This window comes from Drosophila erecta, unplaced genomic scaffold (assembly GCF_003286155.1).
Source record: "Drosophila erecta strain 14021-0224.00,06,07 unplaced genomic scaffold, DereRS2 tig00000283-arrow-arrow-pilon, whole genome shotgun sequence".
NCBI classification, from domain to species: Eukaryota; Metazoa; Arthropoda; class Insecta; order Diptera; family Drosophilidae; genus Drosophila; species Drosophila erecta.
In genome coordinates this window covers 730,283-756,669 of record NW_020825217.1, presented here as the reverse complement: position 1 = coordinate 756,669, position 26,387 = coordinate 730,283, and the positions used below count along the sequence as shown (strand labels likewise).

Here is a 26,387-nt window from a genome sequence, read left to right as displayed (position 1 = left end):
GGCCGCCATTAAAAATTGAGGTGACATGAGGCGAGCACATGGCGAATGGCAGTGTTGGAAAGTCTGGAAAGCGCCGGGAAGTCGGCAAGGAAGGCCAAGCAAAACAAACAACAAGAACAACCAGCGGGTTAAAGCACTCTCAAACTGTAGTTCTAAGAACTAGAGCTCAAACTGTGGTTCCGAGGGGTTGCAAAGCTTGAGAGAGGAAACGTAGCTGAGAGAGAGAGAGAGAGAGAGCGAGAGCGAGAGAGAGTCGGAAAGCGAAAGCCACCCCTGGAAAACAACAACACGGGCGAATAAACCCAAAACGTGAATGGAACACAGAGAACAAAAAGAAACAGCGTAACAAAAGGCAGAGCGTAAAAGTTGTGCAAAAGAAGACTTGTAGCTGCGCGGATCTGTCGAGTTTGTTTTTCGATTCGATTGTTGACCACTAATAAGTAATACCATTTTAGCAAAAAGCAAACGAACTTGCACTGCGAGTAGTTAACGGTTACCCCGTGCTGAAAAACGGGTGAAGTCACCGCTGGACAAAAGAATTATCGGCATAAAACGCGCGCCCAATGCCCCACATAGCCTCACACATAGGAGTGAAAAGTGAGTGGCAGTGCGAAGTTAAGCGAAAGTTTGCTGGGGAATATTGATAACATGAAAGTGGAAACAAGCATTACAATCCCGAGATTTCGGTTAGTGTGTGAGGACAGAACAAATTAATGCACGTCCTCGATTATAGGACATTGTATTATCGCATTGTACAACACCAACGCGCAGAGAGTTTGCGCAAAGAGTACGACATAACAGTGCTCTCTCGAATTCCCTCTCGCTCAACGACAGCTGACTGGCGAAGAAGAAGGAGAGCGAAAGCAGCAGGAAAAGCGAAATGGGGAAGAAGCAGCAGCAGCCCAAAAGGACAGACAAAATACAATAAGAGCACGAAGTTAAGTAAACTAAGCTCGCACTTTAAATAAATAACCAACAACTACGAGGAACGGTGCACGGTGCCCGAACAAGCGAGGATTCAAACACACAACAAACACACATATCGAAATTAAGCCAAACAACAACAAAACGTCCATTTACAAAACAGCAACAACCAGGAAAGGAAGATAAGAGGAGGAAACCAAGAAAATCAAAAGAAAAAACCAAATTGTTACAGTGAAAGAAATCAGGAAATTGGAAAATCGGAAAATCGCAATATCATAAAGCACACGTTGAACAACAGTGGAATGCTGCAACAAAGAAGTTAACAATGCACGAGGAATAGGATAACGAGGAGAAGGGAATAAGAGATCTCAAAATTCCTAAGCGAAATTCGCAGGTGACCCCCAAAACATGTTGGAAAAGCGTCCTGTGGGAAAGCGTCGTCGCTATTGCGTCTGCTTTCCTCAGAAACAAAGAAAATACCAACAGCAACGACTGCATTAACAGCTTAAGGACTAGAACTAACAGTAACGGCATCTTTTGCGGGAGCGGAGGTTAAATCATAGGTAACGGTAGTTAGCAGTAACGTTAAGGTGCGAGCAGGAGGCCAGATCATCGAAAAAACGCAACGAATCTCGTCAAACAACGAACAAAACCCCTTTTATGAATGGATAACTATAGGAAAAAGGTAAGCTTACTAAGTGCACTCATACGTACGTTCTCATATTCCATGCCAAATGTAAGGTTACTGAAACGCGATGGAAATTATGGCCCGTTGTGCCAACCATTAAACCAATGCATCCAAAACCAAGTCCCATTTGTGAAGAGAAGTGACGACCTCAGGAAAAGATCTTAATGAGTCTGAACTAATTTTACCCCATGTAAATTATGACTTTTTTAACATATTGAAGATGCCTTGCTTCCGCTCGGTTATTTCTTGCACCGCCCACCTGGCCATCTGACAGATTTTCTTTTAACTGAAACACAGTGGCTATTATTAGAGTGCAGCCCCCTCATCTTTGCACTTTGGGGGGAGATGAAAGCTTTATTATTGTGCACATGTCACATGAGCCATTCAGCCCACTGCTGGTAATGCAATTAAACAATTCGCGTTTGAACTTTCAACCTTTTTGTGTGCTGGCGAAATGAAATCGAGAAGTGGGTCAGCCTGTTGATTGAATATCTTTCTGTATAAATGTACTTATCACCGAACCCGTTCGTCGTCATCTCTTTGATTATTGCCTGATGAATGATGGCCATGCTCATTCCTATTCCGATTTCCATTTCGATTTCTGTTCGTATTCCCACTCTGCTGTAGGAGCTGCAGATTCAATTAACTTTCCTGCATCCGTGAGATACATTCGCATCCACTAGGATGATGCAGCAAGAGACTAGTTGATTGATTGCCTCGAGACGCCAGGAGATGGGGTTGCAGGTTCTGGCATCTGGATTCCCAGTTCTGAGTTCTGGGCACGTGGATCAGCTGCTAAGCTTTTTACACTGACTACCCATTCATCTCCGGGTGAACATTGATTGGATGCGCCAGCCCCAGAACCCCAGAGCAATGGAGGCATACACGGATGCACTTACTCCGCTGGATTGTATGTGGGCCACACTGTTAATTACTTTCGCCAATAATGGCAGACTTCCAACCCAATCGCATTCAGAATTACCCTACAGACTGTCTCAACTTTTACGATCCCAACTCAAAAGATAAATTTAACAAAGAAACGATAATGCAGGAACGTTTTAGTAACCTGATCGTAGATTTTTAAAGCCGCGCTGACAAATTCTCTTGCTAGCCTTTGTATCTACATATCTCCAACATAACGATCTTCTCGTGTAGGGTATTTGCAGTGCCGTTCTCTCTTCTTCAGTCTTTTTGAGAGGGCTCTTTGATTGGGGAGCGTTGGCGGACCCCAGTCGCCACCTTCCCCTCATGCCCCTTGCCCGCCCGGTTGTTGTTGCTATTTAGTTGTTGAACATTGTTTCAGTTGAATTAATGATGCATGCATCCGTCATCGGAGTGCAGGCTAGCCGCCATCGTCTTGGTAGATTGGTGGTTGTCTTGGCCTCCGACGATTGCCACTTTCGCTTGAAGCCTCCGCACTTCGCCCACACTCCACACCCCACACCCCACACCCATACCCCATAGCCCATACCCCGCACTCATACGGCCACATAGCCGCACTAGATATAGCCGGTGCCTTTCCTGATCCAATGTGCCATCGCCCCAGTCCCCATCTTGCCCTGCTGATGTGCATTTGAAAAATGTAATGCGTTTATGCCTCGCCTCGAGTTCGCTCTCCCTCTTTTAGTATCCGTTTTTCGTACCCATTACAAGCTGATTACACGGAGAATACCGAATTCACATGCATTTTACGCACTATTCTTTCTACACCAATATAAAGCTTAAAACCTAAATTTCACATATTAGGAAATCGCTGTATACCATGACCAGGTAATACATTTAATTCAAGTTCCATCAAATTGAAAAGGGCGTCGTAGGATTCTTAACACGAAACGCCCTGGCCCTAATGCCGTTTCCCGGATTTGTCTCTGCTGGTCTAAGTGGTTTCAACGTTTTGTAGCCGGCGCAGGCTGCTTTCTTTATTTTAATCTCGTCTGCAAGTCGACGACATCATTTGGCGGACTGTGGCTTTTGCCGCTAACACGCTTGTGCCGCCAATGGAGCCACGCACCAGTCAAAAGACATGAGACGAGGGGCCGCATAAATATTTATAAAAATAGCGCGCAGAAGTCGCGACTCCGCCGGCAACTCGACGCAGTGAATGATGTGATAGATATCCGCAAGATGCTTTTGTATCCATCGTCTCACGGCTCCATTGGGTCATCAAACTCACGAACGAGGTGTTGCGTTTTTGGGGAGATGCAGCTTGGTATGAACTATATATCATCTTCTGATAACAAATAATGGTTTTTTTAAAGTAATTCTGATCAGATTCTGACTACTCCTAGCCAAAAGTCCAAAGTGTTAGCTTAAATGGCAATTTTGTGGAGAGAACCCAACTGCGCCGCTTCGAGAGGGAAAGTCTTGGAGTGGAAAGTGTCTCCATCGGTTGGCCGCCATCCAGTCTGGAGATTCTACATATATAACCATATAGCCCGGTTCCTTGGTCTGTCTGTCTGTCTGTCTGTCCGTCTGACTGGCTGCTGGTTGCTGGTTGCTGGCACTCTGATGGATGGCAGAGCGACTGACTCATCAGTCTCCCCTTTGTGTGCGATTGCTGTTATAGCCGGCCTTTAATCAGGCAAATTGTTAACACCCACCGCAAACAATCAGCCAAAGAGCCAACGCAACATGTTACATTTATTATGTGCAAAAGGAGGCAACAAAACATATTTGGGCAATGGAAAACTGGCGGAGCAGAGATAAATGGCCTGGCGCTACTGCTCCTATTCAACATCAGTTGCGCAGCAAACATATATACACATATAATCTGACAAGTAACGAGCACCTGCCTCAGCCCCAGTTTCCACTTGCGAGGATTCCCCTTCGAGCTTGGAGCTGGATGCCACATGGGCGGCACCTTCGCCCATCTGACATCCGGCTCCAATTGGATCGCTGCTTTCCCATTGGCGGTTGACAGAAGATTTGCTGGGACTAAACTAGCTGAGAAAACTAGCCTCAGATATCAAAAGCAAGTAGCTTTGAAAATCCACAAAAATCAGAAATCCTTGAATTTCTACGTGCTCATTATTTAAAGTCCACTGATGCAGCATCACTTTACGGCCGATGTAGTTGCCTCAAAGGCCACCAAACACCAAATGCAAACACGTTCAGCCCGAGAAGGCAAGGGCTCTATTTTGGCCAGGACTTCAGCATCCGCGGATTGGAGGGGGGAGGACATGTGGTGGGATGCGAGAGGTGGTGTTTGTGCTCCTGCTCCTGCTCGCTGCCACCCCAAAAATAAAACACGCACGCATCGTTGAAACTTCCCTCAGCAAATTTCCCTCTGCCAGCGCTGGCAGCACAATTTCCCCGAGCATTTCCCGCAGTCCATTCACTCGAGTTCAGTTTCGGTTTTAGTTCTTGTTGGCAGCTCGAGTCGTTCACTTCGCTGTTTGGTCCCCGATTACTTGTGCAACCACGCCGGTTAATTCAAAATCTAATCATTTTTTTTGCCGTGTCGAGCCGAAACGCCTTTGCATATTTCTGGTGGAGTGTCTGAAGTGTTTTAGAAGTCCGCGCGAAAGGACCAAGCACCGCTTTCGAGTCTCCCTGCGCCGGGTTTCAGCCAACGCTCGCGATCGCGGATCGGAAACCGGTTTTCCTCTGCATATCCAACCGACTTCCCCTTTCCAGATGCTTGCGAGTTTTTTTGCCTCAGAGACTCAGAGCTCTGTGCCGAAATCAACCCCGAACCCCTAGACCGAAACCTAACCCTAACCCCTGTGCGGTGCGACACAGCCGGGGCGAAGGACCTTTGTCCGATCTTATAAGAATAACTGAGTGAACTGCTTGGTCGCAATGAAAATGGCGAAAACTGCACAGTCAGTGGCAAAGGGCCGGCGCACACAATGTCCTCGATGTACGTACTATGCACTCTGTATAATTATTGTTTTCTTATTCCGAAACTAGTAAGCGTATCCACTTTGATTCCTGCTTCAAGATCTTGACCTCCACCACCTCCACCACCCAACTTTTTACAGAAATCCCCACACGCCAATGCGCGTGAAGATTCAAAAAACTGGTGAACAATACACTCGTCCTCTTTATGATAAGTATCCTGGCCCTCGTGCTCCTCCTCACAGATTTTCCCCTGCAGCTTTTCGCCGCCGAATGTCTTTGGCTACTTCTTACGTGTTGGGCCCCAGCTGAGAGCAATCGCAGCGAATGCTTCATAAAAATCTAATATTTATGATTTGGGGAGAAGTGGGAGAATGCGCTGAAAAGTTGTCAAGACCCGAAAAAAAGAACCATTTTATTCCAGACAAGCAAAGGGCAAATGGGGGAGCTGAAAAATTTCTTAATTGCTTACAAGTTTCGCTGTTTTTCTCGAGAAGACATTGTTTGTCTGTTCTGCCTCACGATTAATTGGTATGACGATGGAGCCGAGAAAAGGTCACTATGGGGTTTTGATCGCGGACCAAAGTTGTCCCAACCTTTTCATTCATGTATGCCGGATAGCCAGGGACCAGGAAAACAAAGATGAAGCACTGCATCCCCCGTTTCGCTAGCTGTTACACTTGAATGCTTTGTTTGTCATTGAACGGGCAACGTTTTTGCGCCCACTGCTCCTGCAACAAAGGGATTTTTCCCAAATTAAAAAGGCGACAGATAGGGACTTCAATACTCTCAATACCCTCAAAGCTTAAATTTATTATTGGTCCACTGCTTGTCCATGACCACATATTGCAGCATTGTCTGAACAGATTAGCCAACGTGATCCTCGTTGAATCCTGGATGCCATAATCCTATGAGCTGAAAAGCGCCTAGTTTATTCCTCTTCGGAATCGTGCATCGTAGGGTATTTAGAAAGCAAGAGCCATTCCAAGTTTGTGGGCCTCCCATAATTAAAGCTATCTTTCATTTTTCCCCGGGCAGTCGGTAAATGCCTAATGAATTGAGTGGGCCTGAATGGAGGAACTCAGCTCGATCGGAACTCGAATGGGGGGAACTGCTAATCCAGTGAAGCGGAAAAGGCAAAATTTACACCCCCGAAAACAGAAAACTGGGTGGAAAACAGAAAACGCCACGGCAGTCAGTCGAAAATTTCAAGAATAAAGAATACGTACGAGTATAATAGCAGGCCCATTACTTGCTCCGCGTCACAAGCAGTTGGCGTTGATTCCCCCTTAAGACTTTGACTGGCTTTTAATTCTTTTTTGGGCTGGGCTGGGGCACGGCACAAAGCAAAATGAGGAAAGTTATTGAGAGGCGGCGAAATATAGCAGCGCATTTCCATTATTTCATTCGGAGCCAGACTTGGCCAGTCCCAGAACCCGCCTCCTATTCCTGCAGCGAGTGCTGCTCCTGGACATTGTTTGCCTTTTCGCATGGCTCGAGTGCAGCCCTCGACAATGTCGCAGACCAGTCGAGCTGAAGAAACTGAGAGAAAGCAGCTGTGAAGCTGGAAAATATCCACGTTTTCGGGGGCGGGAAACCCGTTGACTCCTCCAGCTTGGTAGCCTTGGCGACAACTTACAGGGCCAGTGGCAGACGACATTTGGCGGGTAGGAGTTTGGGACGGCAACCCAAGTGGAGTGCTGCCCAAGTGCTCTTGAAGAGGGAACAAGCAAACAGTGCTCTGGGCTGTGTCCCACTGGCAACGGCTTTTAAGAACCTTAAAGACCCACAGAACGATGCTGCAGTACCAAAGGTACAGTGTAAAAGTAAGCCCAAAGTAAGCAGCTTCCATAAATTTCGCTATACGAGTATTGCCGAGAGTATTACCCCATCAAACGGAGAGAAAGTAAGGAAAACCGGCCTGACTGCAAGTCGCGTCAAACTTTTATCAGAAACGCGAAACTTTTGTCTTACTTTACTGTCTGGCAGATGGCGAGGCAAACTTTGCTCTCTACTTTTTCAAAACTGATTAAGTTAAGCCGATCTGGAAACGGGCAACAAGGGTCGGGTCCTTGGCGAATTCCCCGGGAATGCATCAAACGGTGTCTGCATTATAAATCAGTGTCAGCGGTGCGTCGGACAACCGCCTTCCAAATTGACCGCATATATAATGGGAACGATGCAGGAATAATGCGCTGTCATAAAGGACAACCTGAGATACCTGGGTGGCAGATAAAAATTTCATCTGCCGCCCCACAGACGCACTAAAGTATGCAGCACCTGATTTGCGGAGAAGGGGTGCTAAGAATGGCTCTTTTAATTAAAACAATGCACAGACATCGTCATTCGCGCTTATGTTTCGCCAGTCATCACAAGTAACTTGGGGTATATGCACGATGTGGGATTGCCACGGACAAAAGCACAACAGACACATGTTCAAGTTGTAATCGAGCAACAATCATAATTTCCTCCGTCTAAATGTGAATCTACCCATGGAGCAATAGGTATCTGCGCGTCGAGATCACGTACGGAACGGTTTTGTACTTTCTGTTGCATGACGGAGCAGCTGAGAGGTGCCACATAAAAGGAGCAGGGGCATAAACGGAGCAGCTCCAGAAGGATGCCGCGCTGCATGAAGTTGTCATGTAACTATGTACGTTCCGGGTTGTTGTGAATCTTGCGCATTTTTAATTTCAAAGCTGCCAAAACATGACGCAAATATTGACATTGACTGTAATGGAAAAATCATTCGCCACAGACTTACCCCTCGACAGCGGCAGCTTTACCCAGGAAGGTGGAGCGGTTTCCAACGGCAAAGGAGCATTGATCCCCAAGGAAGGGACCAACCGTTTGGGGATTAGCTGAAGCTGCTCCAAGGCTGGGGGCACTTGTTAGTCCCGATCAGGTGAATCATAGCAATGGCTATGTTGTGACAGTAATGCGTAGCGATGTACAGGAAAATGGAGTCTGGATCTTCATCCTAGCAGCGATGACGAAGAGCGTGTTCCCCGAATAGCTCAGTAAACTCCAAATCAATTTGTCGTTCGGCTTCTTCTGCCCCATTCGACGGGCACTCCATGGCCAAAGTCGATGGCTGGAGTGATGGAGCGATGGAGAGCGCTGCAGCTAACGATATCCAGCATATTTTGGGGGAGCTCCTGGAGTGGGTAGCACTAGATAGCAGATAGCAGATAAGTGTCAGTTCTGCCAGACTGTAGGACGACTGCAGGAGGAGGTGGCGCGTGCCGGGAATGGGGCTGGAAGATGGGAATATTCATTTTTTTTCGGGGAACGAGGGCGGCAACAATGTTTTATGGAGTGTTTTCTTGAGTGGCTCTGCTGTATTCTGTATTCCTCCGCTTTGCCGTGCTCTTGTTTTCCTCAAGCGGCTGCCGCTTTGTTGACTATAAATAACAATGGAATCATGACTCCAAATTAAACGTTGCAGGAAGAAAGGGGAGCGGAGGCCACTGCGATAAGGGCAGGGAGCAGGAGGCTGTTTGCCCAAGAAGTTAGAGAAACGCTAGGAACGGAAAAATATATGTACCTACATGTATACAGAAAAAACAAATGGGAGGATGCCGTAGAGGATGTGGCCGAAATCCCAAAGGGGATGGACTTTGTTTGAGTTGCGGCACATTTTGAGGTGTATTAACAAATTGCCCGAGAAGGCCAGCGAATTAGTTCTCCGGGAACGATGGGAATGCTTGTGGACTACACAAGTCAACGAATTTGCTTTCGTATGGTATAAAATAATTGTCTGTTTTTTGGCCACAACTTTAAAAATAATTGTCTGAATATGGAATGTCATACCTCGTTGGGCTCGTATTTAAATTTCCAATCGAACTGTATCAAAAAATAGAAATCAAATTTTTGGCCATTTTTTGCAAATTTTGTTGATTACAAAAAAAGACAAAAAATCAAAAAAAAAAATTATTTTCCCAAGTCCGTCTAAAAGTGATAGGGATGTTTAGCGTTGGTAATTAGCTGCTCAAAACTGTCATTCTTTCATCTTTTTGATCATTTTTATGAAAGTTATGATGAAAATTCCCTTCGAAAAATATTGAATATTTCACAAAAGTCGTTTTTTCTATTTTCCGACATAAAATAATCAGTTTTTTGGCCACAACTTTAAAAATAATTGTCTGAATATGGAATGCCATACATCGTTGAGCTCGTATTTAAATTTCCAATCGAACTATGTCCAAAAAAAGGAATACAATTTTTTGGCCATTTTTTGCAAATTTTGTTGATGTTACCCCTTAAAAAAAAGACAAAAAATCAAAAAAAAAATTATTTTCCCAAGTCCGTCTAAAAGTGATAGGGATGTTTAGCGTTGGTAATTAGCTGCTCAAAACTGTCATTCTTTCATCTTTTTGATCATTTTTATGGAAGTTATGATAAAAATTCCCTTCGAAAAATATCGAATATTTCACAAAAGTCGTTTTTCCGATTTTCCAACATAAAATAATCAGTTTTTTGGCCACAACTTTAAAAATAATTGTCTGAATATGGAATGCCATACATCGTTGAGCTCGTATTTAAATTTCCAATCGAAGTGTATCAAAAAATAGAAATCAAATTTTTTGGCCATTTTTTGCAAATTTTGTTGATGTTACCCCTTACAAAAAAAGACAAAAAATCAAAAAAAAAATTATTTTCCCAAGTCCGTCTAAAAGTGATAGGGATGTTTAGCGTTGGTAATTAGCTGCTCAAAACTGTCATTCTTTCATCTTTTTGATCATTTTTATGGAAGTTATGATAAAAATTCCCTTCGAAAAATATCGAATATTTCCCAAAAGTCGTTTTTGCGATTTTCCGACATAAAATAATCAGTTTTTTGGCCACAACTTTAAAAATAATTGTCTGAATATGGAATGCCATACATCGTTGAGCTGGTATTTAAATTTCCAATCGAACTGTATCAAAAAATAGAAATCAAATTTTTTGGCCATTTTTTGCAAATTTTGTTGATGTTACCCCTTACAAAAAAAGACAAAAAATCAAAAAGAAAATTATTTTCCCAAGTCCGTCTAAAAGTGATAGGGATGTTTAGCGTTGGTAATTAGCTGCTCAAAACTGTTATTTTTTCAACTTTGTGATCATTTTTATGGAAGTTATGATGAAAATGCCCATCGAAAATATGGAATATTTGCCAAAAGTCGTTTTTCCGATTTTCCGACATAAAATAATCAGTTTTTTGGCCACAACTTTAAAAATAATTGTCTGAATATGGAATGCCATACATCGTTGAGCTCGTATTTAAATTTCCAATCGAACTATGTCCAAAAAAAGGAATACAATTTTTTGGCCATTTTTTGCAAATTTTGTTGATGTTACCCCTTACAAAAAAAGACAAAAAATCAAAAAAAAATTATTTTCCCAAGTCCGTCTAAAAGTGATAGGGATGTTTAGCGTTGGTAATTAGCTGCTCAAAACTGTCATTCTTTCAACTTTGTGATCATTTTTATGGAAGTTATGATGAAAATTCCCTTCGAAAAATATCTAATATTTCACAAAAGTCGTTTTTCCGATTTTCCGAAATAAAATAATCAGTTTTTTGGCCACAACTTTAAAAATAATTGTCTGAATATGGAATGCCATACATCGTTGAGCTGGTATTTAAATTTCCAATCGAACTGTATCAAAAAATAGAAATCAAATTTTTTGGCCATATTTTGCAAATTTTGTTGATGTTACCCCTTACAAAAAAAGACAAAAAATCAAAAAAAAAATTATTTTCCCAAGTCCGTCAAAAAGTGATAGGGATGGTTAGCGGTGGTAATTAGCTGCTTAAAACTGTTATTTTTTCAACTTTGTGATCATTTTTATGGAAGTTATGATGAAAATGCCCATCGAAAATATGGAATAATTGCCAAAAGTCGTTTTTCCGATTTTCCGACATAAAATAATCAGTTTTTTGGCCACAACTTTAAAAATAATTGTCTGAATATGGAATGTCATACCTCGTTGGGCTCGTATTTAAATTTCCAATCGAACTGTATCAAAAAATAGAAATCAAATTTTTTGGCCATTTTTTGCAAATTTTGTTGATGTTACCCCTTACAAAAAAAGACAAAAAATCAAAAAAAAAATTATTTTCCCAAGTCCGTCTAAAAGTGATAGGGATGTTTAGCGTTGGTAATTAGCTGCTCAAAACTGTCATTCTTTCATCTTTTTGATCATTTTTATGGAAGTTATGATAAAAATTCCCTTTGAAAAATATCGAATATTTCACAAAAGTCGTTTTTCCGATTTTCCAACATGAAATAATCAGTTTTTTGGCCACAACTTTAAAAATAATTGTCTGAATATGGAATGCCATACATCGTTGAGCTCGTATTTAAATTTCCAATCGAACTGTATCAAAAAATAGAAATCAAATTTTTTGGTCATTTTTTGCAAATTTTGTTGGTGTTACCCCTTACAAAAAAAGACAAAAAATCACAAAAAAAATTATTTTCCCAAGTTCGTCTAAAAGTGATAGGGATGTTTAGCGTTGGTAATTAGCTGCTCAAAACTGTTATTCTTTTATCTTTTTAATCATTTTTATGGAAGTTATGAAGAAAATTCCTATCGAAAATTTGCCAAAAGTCGATTTTCCGGTTTTCCGACATAAAATAATCAGTATTTTAGCCAAAACTTTACAAATAATTGTCTGAATATGGAATACCTCGTTGAGCTCGTATTTCAACATTCAATCGAACTGTGTCCAAAAAAGGAATCAAATTTTTTGGCCATTTTTTGCACATTTTTTTGTTACGATGTTTACTTACCATGTATTCGTATGGTATATAATATAATGAGCTCCTGCGAGTTACGCATCAATTTATATAGCGCACTTACCGAAGTGCCTCAACTCATATTCAAGACATTATTTCTTCATCAGCTGGAGCCCTTCAACAGCAACAGCTTCTTCATTATAGGCAGATTAATCATCGTTACACTATTGGCTTGATAGAGGACACCCACTGGGATGACCCTTTCAGCCAGCACAGTGACTCACTTCGCCCCTTCCACTTCAGTCTGGCCATAATGGCGGAGTGTCGTTAGTCATCTGCTGAGTAGCGGAGTAACGGAGTAGCGGAGAAGCCCAGGAAACCCCACTTCGGTCGCCCAGCCAGCCCCACTTAATTGCGTCTGCTCATTTAGTCATAAAACCCGGATGCAAGCTTGGCCGGAGAACGGAGCGATGCGGATCGGCTGTTGGGGGAGCAGCACTCCCTCCTTTGTGGCCGGGAAATTCAATTCAAATTTTATTCAAATACTCGCTTATTCATTCATCTTTTTATCGTCTTGAGCTCAGCTTTTGGAATTTATTTTATTGAGCACATTTTTCTGGTAGCTTCTACGGAACGCACCCGTTTTCCACCCTCCTAGCCCATTTCGGAGCTCCTTCTTGAAGTCCTCTCTGTTCGGCATAATCCGATTGTGCGTTGGGGCAAATTATTGCCGGGGATTTCTCTACTTCTCTTTTATATTATTGCCTCAAAAGGGAACTTACGGCAGTATGTGCGATTTATGTTAAGTGGCAGACACTGCACTATTTGTTGGGGGCTATGCCCTGTGCAGCGGGCAATAAATGTGTCATTCTGCAATGGAATAGAACTCTTAAATTTGCATTTTGTGACAGCTGCAGGCTTTCCTTTTCAAATCTGTCGTTGAACATTTAAAGGATTAAAACGCATGGATGAAATGGTAAAAGGAATATCTATTTAATTTAAATTCAAACTTGGATAGTGCTGTTTTGCTGCTCAAAAGGCAGCTTTGTGTGGAGGTTCTCCACAGCTTTCCTTCCGCATCACATAAAACAATCCCAGGCGCCATCCCGCTGCAGATCGCAAATCCTACAACGAAAATGGCCAGGATTTGGCTGTCTGGCTGACAGGACTCGGATACCCATAGATTGGAAAGCAGCTGTGTCTGCGAATCTAGAAAACGCATGTAGATAAAGTCAACTCACTGTCTCAGCTTTCGTCCCTCGTCCTCGTAATCGCACTGCCTTTTTACCGACTTCGATTTGTTCGTTGTTTGTTTTTGGGGCTCAAAGTTTCGCACGCCTAAGTGCAGGCAATTCATTCGATTCATTTTATGGCGAGAAGGCGGGTAGAGCCGGAGGAGGCGCGTAGCAGCCAAGTTTTCCGTGTCTGAACTTTGCTGTTTGGGCCATTAAGCAAGACATTGCCAACGGTCCTTTGGCCTAGAGATTTTGTCTTAGCGGTTTAGGCGCAGCCCGATTTCATGGCTCAAGTTTCAGGAAACTTGCTCGCTCCTCTCTGATGCTCCCCCTTTTTATGCGTTTAAGATTTCAGCGCTTTACCAAGCTCAACTTGCAGCCCGGCAGATAGTTTCCCTCCAAGTTTTTGGCTAGCCAGGATTTTATTCAGCCGTTTTTTTACCGCCACCCGAGGTTGCACACACTTTTTCCAGCATTTGCACTTTGCATGTCCTTAACTCTTGTCTACTGTACTCCGCCCTCTTCACGTTCTCGAGCTGCTGCACATGGCGTATCCCATTACCAATAAGCAAACCCCTCCCAGATGCTTGCTTCCTGTGAATCCGTCTCGTGGCATGGCAGGCATAAACTTTGCCATTATAGATAGACCAGAAAAATTGGGCTCAAGCAATGGTGTGGGAGAGTTCCAGGCGGAGGACTAGCAGGGCTTTGACCGTTTTTAGAAGCAGACTATTTTTGGCAGTCCGTCTACTTTTAACGGGACGGCCATCTAGCGACACGAACATGTATTCAACCGCCCGCCATTTGTGGCCCGTAAACCTGGGCCCTCTCTCCAGTCTAATCATATTTCAACGAAACAATTGACCCATTTGCCTTGCACAATCTCAACTGCAACTAAAAATGCATTCGGAGCCGCCACTGAAGTACCGGGAGGTAACCGGGAGGGAAGGGAATACATTGTGGTTTGTGTGTGCCACCTTGAGAAAAATCCTTCTGCTTCGAATGCCCCTGTCCGTGCGCCTTGTGTTCATCCTCCTTGCTTATCCCTCATCCGCCGTCCCACTCCTTAACCCTGTGACCCCTTTCCAGCCACCACCCTCTGCTCTGCTATAGTTTCCGGCTTTGTTTAGGTGTCAGTTTGGTTTCCTGGCGTGCCAAATGAAGTTATTTCTTTCCTGTCTTGCTGTTCTTCTGCCTCGTGTTCTCCGTGGCAGTTGCATTACTTGCAAATTGTTGTGTAACCATAAAAATACTTATTTCCTGGGGCGATGGCATGTGCCGAGCTCATTCCTTGGCCACTTCCACAAATACTGCCAGTGCCTCAGCTATTTTCTGTGGAACTGCAGCAGTCGGGTGTTAAATGGTCGCCACCATCTGCCTCTTAATTGCACAAGTTCCTGCCAGACCAAGAGCTCCGCTCCAAGGTGGAGAGCGGGATGATCGAACGCCCTTTGCAGGTGTCCTAATGGTTCACAACATTAAATATAAATAGAGAATATCTGTCTTTTGCACTAGCAGCGGCTAATCCCTTGGGTTGCGTTTATGTGTACCTATTAAACCCTGCCCTGAACTTTGTCGTGGCTTGGTGTGAATTTAATTTAATTTGGAAAAGTTTGCCCTGTGAGCAGTTTGCAACTCAAGTAACCTCCTTTCTTTCCCCTTGCCTGTTTTTAGGTGCGTGCCATGGAGCAGCGGCTGAGTGAGTGGCCCAAGCCACCACCCCAACAAGCTCCGCATCTGCACTCACACTCGCATCAGCATCAGCATCCGCACCAGCCAATCCCCAGTCATCCGCAGGAGCAGCAGACCAAGAACACTTGTTCTCCCAGCCATCAGACAGGTGGAGGTGCGGCAGCAGGAGCAGCAGGAGCAGCAGGATCAGGCTTACCGCCCACCCAGGAAACTGAGAAAACCATCACGTCTCTGGAGATCCAAGTGGAGGAGCAGAGACAGCTGCGACTGCACGACGCGCGACAAATCGAAGCCAAGGCTGCCAAGATCAAGGAGTGGGTAAACAACAAGCTCCGCGATCTCGAGGAGCAGAACCAGCTGCTGCGCGAGCAGAACGTCAAGTGCAATCAGCAGTTGGAGTTGCTCAAGAATCACATAGCCAATCAATCCCAGCGGCATAGCATTGTAGGACCAGTGCGGAATAGCCTAAGTCTAGACGTCCAGGATTTCGCTGGATCCGGGTCGAATCCTGAACATCGGAGGAGAAGCGAAAGTCTAGATCCCCAGGAGATCATTGGCCGACCATTGACCAGCTCATATCCCCATCACCAGCACAGGAGAAACCTTTCGATGGAGCCGCAGGAACTTGAACGAAATCTGGTGGCCGCGGTCGATGGGTTAACCCTGGCACCACTGTCCAGCATCTCCAGCAAAGCCCCCGGAGGAGTCTCCACTGAGCCTGGCCAAGTTACCAGGCCAGACAGCTCAGATACAGATACTGCCCATGACTATGCAGAGATTTACACACCATCCTGCGAAAAGCTTCCCGCCTGGATGAAGAACAACCCGGCTCTCATGGCTAGCGGTGGAAATTCCAGTACCACCACAACCACCACCAGTGAGCTGGGTGTGCCACGGCCTCCGACACCACCCCTGCATCGGTTTCCCAGCTGGGAGGCGAAGATCTACCAGGTGGCGAACGACGGACTGGCAGGAGCTGGAACTGGGACAAGTACCGCGGAGAGTACGGCCAGCCAGGAGCCAGATATTCAAGACGGGATGGGAACCAATCTCTCCAATGGCCGGCGACATGGTCACAGTCATGGATCGGGAACTGCAACCGGCCCCGGAACCGGAAGCGGAACCGGAACCGGAATTGGGGATGGACACGGCACCCTGGGCAGTACGCCCGGAACTCCGCTGCCACCGTCGAGGCAACAACAAACCGCCAGCGGCGGCTTCTGTGATATATCCGTGCCCGTCTACGCGACGGTTAAGGGTCGAGCCTCGCAAATCCGCTCGATGCCATTTACGGGCGATTCGAGCGACGACTCCAGCGACGGGGAAGACCATGCGGTTATGCTCACCCACCACTCGCACAACTCCTCGAGCACGGACAATACAGAGACCTCTACCTCCGGCAGCGCATCGAGCCCCTCTAAGAGCCTGAAGACTTCCTCCAGTTTGAGTCCGGCCAAGCGAAGTGGTTCGGAGAGTCCCAAGAACGCAAAGGCGCGTGGTATGTTCCATTACTATTCCATTACTATTGTTCTGTACAACCCTCTCGGGCGAAACGCCTCTGTTAGCGTAGTGTTGCCCCTATTAGTGCGTTGCCCTTTACTGGGTTGCGTATACAACTAACACAACTCGGCGCACCAACACCAATTAACACATACCTAAAATAATACCTAGTAAGTTCCAAGCTCCTTGCTTCCACATCCTAAGTACCCTTTGAAGTTTCAGCCCTAACAGTACTACAAAGTCCCTACGGTCCTCCTCCCCATTTGATCTCCCGCATCCAGTCCGTAACTTGCCTGCTATTCTAACGATCCCCTAGAAAACATCCCCAAATTATTGAAGAAACTAATTATGTGTTCTAACAACTTGCGATTCTAACCACTTTTGCCATCAATCAACCATTGCCAACCGAATAACCAAATAACCGCCATTAACCCATCCACCGCAGTCCACATCCAATCACGCACACCCACCACGCTCTCCAGCCACATTAACCAGCATCTCCAACCATCGCCACACCAACACCAACTCCAACACCACACACTGTCCAACCAGATTCATAAGCACCAGCTGGGGGCCTACGCGGTGACGCCTTCGAGTGGACAGTTGAGTCTGCCACGCTACCACGCCCACGCCCATGCCCATGCCCTTCAGCCCGGCAACTTCCCCTCCCCTCTCCAGCACATGCGAGGCACAGTAATTTCAGATCTCTCCTTTGAATCAGGCCTCTCGGATGACTATGCTTTGCCCCCCGACGCCGTATCAGAGTCCACATGCATGGATGCCTCGATGCCATCGCTGCTCATGCGTCAGTCCTACGTGGATTCGCCCAGCAAGAAGATCGAGTCGCTGGAGAAGGTGAGTGGACCGCTAACCGTTTCTAAAGTGCCACTGTTTGACCGCTGACCGTTTTTTAGATGGGCCACTTGGCGAAGCTTGGTGGCAAGTTGAAGACTTGGCGCAAGCGCTGGTTCGTTTTGAAGAATGGCTCCCTCAACTACTGGAAGAGTCAGCACGACGTGCAGCGAAAGCCACAGGGTCAAATTCAGCTGGATGAGGTCTGTCGAATCAATCGTGCGGAGGGAGCCTCCACCTTCGAGATAGACACGGGCAAAAAGGTCTACTACCTCACCGCGGACTCGCACGCCACTATGGACGATTGGATCCGGGTGCTCCAAAACGTGCAGCGAAGGAATGCCACCAAGCTGCTGCTCAGTCGCGACGACCAGAAGCCCACCGTACAGGGCTGGGTGACCAAGGTGAAAAACGGCCATCCCAAGAAATGTTGGTGTGTGCTGTTGGGCAAGATGTTTCTCTACTTCAAGGCTCCGGCAGAGACGGTAACTAAGCAACCATTCGGTAGATAAATGTGTAAAGGTTCAATAACCCTATTTATCTTACCCCTGACAGAATCCACTTGGCCAGATCAATATGCGAGATGCCCGAGTTGAGGAGGTAGAACACGTTTCTGACTCTGATTCCGAAGAACGAGAGGACGCCGCCCAGGATCAGGCTAGACTCACAGTTGCCATCTATCCAGCGCACCAGGGACCAACTTACCTGATCCTCTCCGGCAAACCGGAGCGAGATAACTGGCTCTATCACCTAACAGTCGTTTCTGGCGGCGGCCCAAGTGCTGGCACACAGTACGAACAGCTTGTCCAGAAGCTCATGGAGACCGACGGCGATCCTAGTGAGTTTTGATTGCGAAGATGCCACTCACAAAACGATTAAACCCTCAATACTTTCCACCTCATTTGCAGACTGTGTTCTGTGGCGCCATCCCATACTGCTGCACACCAAAGACACCATCACGGCCCCGCTTTCCTCTATGCACACGGAAACCATGCAGCCCGAGGCCATCAAGCTCTTCAAGGTGAGTGGGTTATTTGTAAAGTAAAGCCTTTGTAACCCAATGAATATTTCCCATACCGGCGCAGAGCATTCAGCTGTTTATGTCGGTGGCGGTCAACCAGCCGGGCATCGACTACCATGTGGTGCTCGCCCAGAATGCCCTGCAACATGCGTTGGATATGCCCGAGCTACAGACGGAAATGATCTGCATCCTGATCAAGCAGACCTCCCGCCACATGGGCCAGAAGCTCAGTGTCGGCGTCCAGGTAAACAAGAAGCTGGGCAAGCAAACGCGCGTAAGTTTTTCAGTTGCAAAGCTTCTTATGTCCTTCAAAAATCTTCCTTCCCTGATCCTGCATCCCCTTGGATATGTTTAGTTGAATGTCCTTGTTTTTTGGTGTAGATATTCCTCCCTAATTCCTCATTAACAACTTGCAATAACAGCCCAAGAGCGTCTCGCAAAAGGTGAGAACTGTACCAAGGGTACAGTCACCACCAATGCCTCAAATAGGTATACTTTTAACCCAAAGTAGGTATTGCCAGCCAAAAAAGCTTTGCTTCAAGGAACCCGCTTACGAACGGTTTATTCAAAATATCATACCTAAGCATACTTAACAATATATCAATATATCAAACATACATACCACAAACACTATCAGCTAACAGTACCTTCTAGATGTGCATGCTTAACTAAACCTAACTAATCTAATCTAGCCTCTTACTTTTCAGTAACTCGTTTGGTTTTGAGTTTTCCTTTAGTAGCTCAGACAACAAATTTCCCCCATAACTGTCAGAAATGTTTCTGTATGTACATATATATAGCTTTCAGTACGTTACTGTTAAACTTTCTATATCATCAAATGCGAAAGAGACCCAAACAGCTCATTGTATAAAGTATTTGCTGTAAATTTGACAAAATCAAAATATGAATACATGAACCACTAAACCACTAAAATCACTCAAAACTACTGATCAGACATAATCTCTATTACGCTGCCTTTCAATACCCTTTATATTTGCCAGTGTTGGCAATTTAAGCTCTACTTGGTTTTGTGTTTCCTGATCGTTTATAAAGCTGTCATGATTTTCCTGCTTCTTTCCACCTTTATAATTCGCTTTGAATGTGCTCTGTGTCTGTGCCTTTGTCTCGTTATCCTTCGCATTAAGCTTATTGAACGAATATATCGAAGCAATCCGTAACACAACACTGTCAACAGAAAACAACATCAACCACAAAACAAAACAAAACAAATCAAAATCACACCACCAATTAATGATGAGTAACAAATTGATCAGAAATGTTCTCTGGCTTCTTCTTTTCTCCATCTTTTTGTTGCCTTGCGTTGCGTTTCGAACGTTGCGTTTCCGTTGAATGTGTTTCGCGTGTAATCGAACCGAACCAACCACAACTGAACAAAATGTTTTTCAACACTGTACGTACGACCGACCCCGAAATTTACAGCAACTACTGTTGTGCGCCACCCAAAGCCTATTCACCTGTGATACCCAACAGGCGGGCCATGCCCAAGCCAACGGCAGTTCACCCACCTCCATACAGGTATGCGGGGAAATTTATGGTCTTTCTAACCACTTTACAATACCATCTAACGGTCTACTTGCTGTACTGTAACATTCTTTGTTGTGCGAGTACAGTTGCGTTCAATTTCTGTAGACACTTAGTTCTAACTTTCCTAACCTCACTTCTACTAACTTCTACTAACTCAAATTCAATGCCGAACCCCAATGCCGAATCGAAACCGATCCGAACTCATTTCTGAATGACACCATTTTAGGCCCCATCCGCCACACCCATAATCGACTGCAAGAGCAACCCGCCCGTATACAGCTTTGTCCAGGGCTGGCAGCTCCTGGCACTGGCCGTATCCCTATTCGTTCCGCGTTCGAGCCGCCTTTTGTGGTACCTCAAGCTTCATCTGTCCCGGAATGCCGATACCAAAACTGAGACGGGCAAGTACGCCGCCTACTGTGAGCGTGCTCTGGAAAGGACCTTAAAGAATGGAGGGCGCGAGACGAAGCCTTCGCGGATGGAAGTACTGTCGATATTGCTGAAAAATCCGTATCACCACTCCTTGCCGCACGCTATTCCAGTGCATATGATGAACAGTACCTACCAGGTAAGATGTTCGGTGTTTGATCAGCCAAGCAACATCAGTTTCTCACACTATTCTATGTTAAAACCACAGGTCGTTTCCTTCGATGGATCCACCACCATCGAGGAGTTCCAGGCCACTTTGGCCCACGAGCTGGGCACAAGGGATGCAACTAACGGGTTCTGCCTGTTCAGCGACGATCCTATCGAGAAGGATTTGGAGCACTACCTGGAACCACTGGCCAAGTTGTGCGACGTGATCAGCAAGTGGGAGACGGCGCTGCGAGAAAAGGGATCAGGCAAGTTCGAGAATTCTCGGGTGATTCAACTTAGCTACAAGAACCGTCTGTACTGGAAGCACACCATCAAGTGCGAGACAGATAAGGAGCGTTTGCTGCTCTGCTATCAGACCAATTCCCAGATTGTCCAGGGCAGATTCCCTCTATCTAGAGAGCTGGCTTTGGAGCTGGCCTCGCTAATGTCTCAGATCGACATGGGCGATTATTCGCTCGAGAAGTCAAGGGATGTGGGTGTGGGCCTTAAGGGTCTGGACAAGTTCTACCCATACCGCTATAGGGACGCCCTAGGTGCCGAGCAGCTGAAAGATGTGCAGGAGCTGCTGGTCTCCAAGTGGATGCTCCTCAAGGGACGCTCGACCTTGGACTGTGTGCGCATTTACCTCACCTGCTGCCGAAAGTGGCCGTATTTCGGAGCTTGCTTGTTCCAGGCGAAGCCCAGACAGAATCCTGAATCCAACGCCGCCTCGGGAGCTACCCCGGTAGCCTGGTTGGCTGTCGCAGAAGATGCGCTCAATGTCCTCGAGCTGTCCACAATGGCTCCGGTCGCCAGGTATCCCTATAGCTCTGTTATGACCTTTGGGGGCTGCCAGGACGACTTCATGCTGGTGGTTTCCCACGATGACGGCGGAGGCTGTGAGCAAAAGCTTCTATTCGCAATGAGTAAGCCGAAAATATTGGAAATCACACTGCTTATAGCAGACTACATGAACGCCCTGGGACACACGGTGCCTGGCACTCCGCAGATGAATTCTCTGACCAGGAATGGATCGCATCGCTCTCTGAGAACCTCCCAACGGCCGACCTTGGGTGGTGGCTCAGCAGTGGCCACCGGGTTCTCTACAAATGCCACCACAACGGCCCACAATACGCTCAACTCGCATGCGACACACACGCTTAACTCAAACCACTCGCACACGCTAAGCAGCTCACATCACGCCGGCGGGGGCAGTCAACCGGGCACTTTGAGTTCGGGTCATCACCAGCACCACCATATCCAACAGCACCACCAGCCTGATATCCTGAAGAGCACGCCGGATCACCAACGGATTAAATAGATCAGAGCACGATTGGAGGATGTCCAAATGAACGATGGTTCCCTACAGATCGAGGATTACAGAAAAGATAATCAAAAAAAAGCAAAAATGAAAGAGGAATGGGAGGCGGCGAATTCCAGATAAAGGATCACACATTGTACATAAAGGTGGAAAATCACAGCTAAACAGACATATACAACTAACAGATACATATGCACCGGCCTAGTGGCTACAAGTATGAAACTAAAGATAGAACGATAGAAAGATATAAAGATAGACGGATAGCGATAGCGGTAGAAATACGACTTAGCCTAATCGGCCTGGGATGGACCTTCTTCTCCTTGCGCACCACTCACTAAAGTTATTTTCTAAGCTAACGACGGTACTCGTACTCTAAACCTACTTTGTAAACCGCAGCAAGCATATATATAAATATATATTATATATTATTTTTTTGAATAGTCCTAAGCCCAGCATACCCGAAAATGAATGAGGTATGTGAAGAAACGAAAACAGAACAAGAATCTCAACGTTTAGATTGTTCCTGTCCTATTTATTTTTTTTTTTTTTTTGTTGTTAGTTTACACCAACCTTCAAGCAAAAGGCAATGCAAAACACCCCTATAGAAATGATATGTTTGAGTGGTATTGCTCTTCGATGCTTTTTAATGAATCTCAATTTGTAATTATCCCTCCATGCGCGAAACTGCCTTCTGAATTTGTAGATGTCGGAGCCAAGAACGAGAAAAATATAAATATACAAAACGAAGCCAAAAAACAAAGAAAACAAGCGAACTAGCATTAGCAGAAACCAATCGAGAAAAGCAAATATTTTTTAAAGAATTTTTGAGCCTGGTGCAGGACGGCTATCAACCAAGCATCCCCATCTATATCTATACCTAAATAGTTATAGTTACGCCCCGCCCAACTCGTATGGTTTCCGCTTCAACTCAAACCTCGATTTTATAGACCACGTATTTAGTTTTCGAACGCGTTTTTAGCCACTTCAGTGTCAGAAACATGGGCAAATCCCACTCACCAACCACCAGAGCTTCAGCAGAAACCCAACACCCGAAAATCAGAGAAGGCAACATAATTCAGCAGATCATTACTTTCCCCACTTTTGCCCAGTTAATTATTGCAGACTTTGCCACACACCCCCACAAAAGCATATGCATTCATATATAGTTATATAGGGAGCGTATATATGTATTCGGATTCGATATTTAACAAAATTATACACACCAAATTACGATATAGCAGTGTATATGGCAACAGCGCATTTTTTTCATAATTGTAAAGATTTGATATTACAAATTTATATGCGCCGAGACGCAACGAAAACGGAAATTTAGCGGGACGAGACGAGATGAGGCGAGAGGATCGAGAAATTCATTGGGAAGAATCGTAATCGAAGGCTGGCTTGCAGGTGGATATAAACTATATAGGCGAATGTATCACATCACACTCAGTGAATCGAAATATATATAAAGGGAAATTAACGATTAAAACTAAACCAAACACACAAGATGCCGTTTCAATCTTTCGGGCTTTCTTTTGGGTAGTGTATTGTACAAACAGTTTTGTCTACTCTTTATTAAACAACGTAAATTGATTTATTTGCCTTAATTTTATACATATAAATTGCCTAAAACTGTTATTGTTTACTTTCTTTCCTTTTCTTTTCATTGTTTTGTTGCGGTGTTCTTGCAGTTTGTATCAATCAACCCGCCGGATTCGGATTCGCTATGCAGTCAGTATCTATCGCATGGCGATCCATTTACAATCTAGACATTTATACACACACACGGATCGGCGTTCATAATTTACAGATTTGGGTCGTCGTCGTCGCCCGACTTGGCTCAAAGGTCGTCTAAACTAAACCCGATTCGTAATCAAATATTAAGAAAGCCTGCGCAAACAAAGGCAGCGCAGAGCGAAATGAAATTTGAAATGGGAGTTAATAGTTAATGGAATCCCAGACCGTAAATAACGCAAAGGTAAGTTAATATTAGAAGTGAAACCAGCCTCGGGAACGATGCGTATGCGATGGTAGGGGTTTTGCTGTTCACTTTTTCGCCTGCTTATGATTCATATGGTTGGTAGCGCGTGTGCTCGCTCTGGAGTACAGGTGTACTGGGGTACGCGTAATCTAAATGTCTTTTGGTCTTGCGCCTTTGACGCTTGACGCACACAAAGAACGCGCCGCTCCGAGTGGCTGCAACTGCTTGATATTACAGAACCCAGAAGTACATGATGAACACTAGAAATATTATGCCCACGGCCGCCGCTTTCACGTACATGGACTTGCGGTTGAGCAGCTTGGCGTCCTTCTTGTACTTCTGCGACATCATCGACAGGTTCTGGGTCTTGGTGTCGAGTTCTGAAAGGGAAAACGGAGTGAACGTCAGTTAGGTAGTGCTGCCGCGTGCCACAATCTAGCGCAGATAGTCGCTCGCTCTGGAGATAGTCATAGTTACCCGCCAGCACTGTGCCACGTTGGAGCACGTCGTCAATGTTTTGCACCATGATGCGCTGCACATCCTGCAGCTGTGTGTTGATGCTGCTGATGTTGCGTCTGCGGTCCGTCAACTGTTTTTTCGCCTTCTGTATGTACACGTCGAACTCGATGAATGCGTATGGCCGCGTCACTGAGTTCACCCGCCGGCCGTAGTTGGCATGGAACTCCTGGGCCAGGTCCTCCAGGTAGTTGAAGGCCAGTCGCTTTGAGTACATCTTGTCCACCATCACCAAATAGCAGACGTCGTTCTCGATTAGGTAGCTGCATGGATAACGTGGAATCATTTAACTGGGGCGCCCATTGCATCATCCGGGCATCATCGGCTTTTTGCGGATAGTGAGAGTTTCACTAAAGTTCATATCAAACTACGAGAATACTTTTCCCCACGGAACCAAATCAACTAGCACTGACTAGCCGCAGAGCCGAAAAACCTTTGTACATGGTGTGATTTTATAGTGCATGCCCTTGTAAAGGGGCCACGATGTGTGTGGCTACTCACTGGAATAGGTAGGGTCCGGTCTCGATGCTGCTTCGTGCCGGCGAGTGGGTACCCAGCTTGCGGAAGAGCATCTTGGCCTGGTTTTGGTAGTCCAGTATGCTGCGTCCGCTCTGAAAGTGAAAGTGACTTAGTGACTTGGTTGCGGCAGCGAAACGGAACGGATTAGAAAGTGGTGCACACGGCTAGGCTACCTGCTCGTCATCCTGCATGGTCCCCACCAGAGGCAGGCCATCGATGACTCTGGCTATCATGGTCAGCAGCGCCATGGCTTCTGCTGTGTCTGGTTACGATTGCTCGCGGGGCTGCGTTTCAAGTCTTCTTGGCCACGGCTGCACTTTGCCGCCGCCTCCTCCTCCTTCTCCTCCGTTGACTGAACACTGGCTTGGGGGCTGAAGTTTGCGTCAGGGCGTCCTAGTCGTCTCGTCTCCTCTTCTCTACTTTCCACTACTGGCCGGAGTGCTGCTCCGCTGCCCGGGATTTCTAAATCGACTCCGCCTCGAATCGGGCACGCTCGATGGTAGCATGAAAACTGTGTTGCAACGTCGCGGAGTGGTTGGCGGTTGGCTGGCTGGGATCAGATCGGATTGGATTGGGGGGTTTCTGTGGATGTTTGTTGCAATGTAACCACGTCACCGGTATGTCCGTGGAAATACCGAATATACCAAATAGTGGGCAGCATACCGAAGAGTGCGAAATCCGCCGCGAACGGTCGCACTAACGGAAGTCCATGATACCAGTTTGTCGCATTTTTTTCGCTCGTTCAAATTTCTATGGGGAATGATTAATTGAACTCGTTTTTGAAGCAGCGTGCCCCTGAAAATAGAGTTTTCGCATTTCCGGGCTTTCCCGCCAGCTAGTTTTCTAGGCCTACAGCTTTGACAGCTTTCGCTCCGCCGTAAATTGAGGTATATTCACGGATTACGGAAAGAGGATCCCCAAAAGTTCTAATAGAAGTAGAAACTTGGTTTCATTCTTGAAACTTTGCATTACTCCATTTGCATTACTCTTTCGAGTTACAAACTGAGCCATCTTGTTATGCTACCACTTGATTTTAGCCGCAATCAAATGGTGATTTCTCCTTGTGGGGAAAGAGCCCATTCCTGTTCGTCACTGAATTATTAACCAACATAAATCGGAATCCCTGGCGCGTCGCGCCACTTTCGCAGACCCGTCTGCTCCAGACGGTTGCGCAATCCGCTCCAAATCCGCTGGCACAGATGCCGGAAGTGGGTTGGCTGCTTCCTCGGCTGCGGACCGCCCAAAAGTCGGTGACCAAGCCGAACCGGTTCGCCCGCAGAGACCATCTGCTGCATGGACATCCACATCCAGCCCAGTTGCGGCCGGCCCCAGAAGGAAAAGTGGTTCGCCCGCGAAACCAGACTTGGACTTGAGGCAGGGACCTAACTATATGGACTACCTGTGGTACTTGGCAGTGGAGTTGGAGGTGCGTGTGCGTTTGGGTTTAAAGTGACC

At 45.8% G+C, this 26,387-nt stretch overlaps 2 protein-coding genes across 7 annotated transcripts in view; one reads left to right on the top strand and one right to left on the bottom strand.

The window, feature by feature from the left end:
• The window catches only part of LOC6555766 (uncharacterized protein CG43867), a 123,039-nt gene extending 99,620 nt beyond the window's left edge, over window positions 1–23,419 (top strand). For 2 of the 6 annotated variants that reach the window (XM_026983114.1, XM_015153274.2), the window contains 9 exons: window positions 15,084–16,599; window positions 17,323–17,456; window positions 17,516–17,938; window positions 18,009–18,291; window positions 18,362–18,474; window positions 18,539–18,718; window positions 19,915–20,010; window positions 20,246–20,587; window positions 20,657–21,916. In XM_026983114.1, the coding sequence (XP_026838915.1) occupies window positions 15,084–16,599; window positions 17,323–17,456; window positions 17,516–17,938; window positions 18,009–18,291; window positions 18,362–18,474; window positions 18,539–18,718; window positions 19,915–20,010; window positions 20,246–20,587; window positions 20,657–21,916 (4,347 nt within the window). Of the gene's footprint in view, window positions 1–15,083; window positions 16,600–17,046; window positions 17,457–17,515; window positions 17,939–18,008; window positions 18,292–18,361; window positions 18,475–18,538; window positions 18,749–19,914; window positions 20,011–20,245; window positions 20,588–20,656 lie in introns of all 6 variants that reach the window. The other 4 variants (XM_026983112.1, XM_026983113.1, XM_026983115.1 and 1 more) reach the window with 4 other exon arrangements.
• Window positions 23,420–23,480: 61 nt separating this feature from the next.
• LOC6555643 (vesicle-trafficking protein SEC22b) lies at window positions 23,481–25,602 on the bottom strand. Its single transcript, XM_001982398.3, has 4 exons — window positions 25,106–25,602; window positions 24,915–25,024; window positions 24,375–24,676; window positions 23,481–24,277 (listed from the first exon to the last, which is right to left on the bottom strand). Exons 1-4 carry the CDS (start codon window positions 25,178–25,180, stop codon window positions 24,129–24,131), a joined length of 636 nt encoding a protein of 211 aa, XP_001982434.1. The 5' UTR covers window positions 25,181–25,602; the 3' UTR covers window positions 23,481–24,128.
• Between the last annotated feature and the right edge of the window lie 785 nt (window positions 25,603–26,387).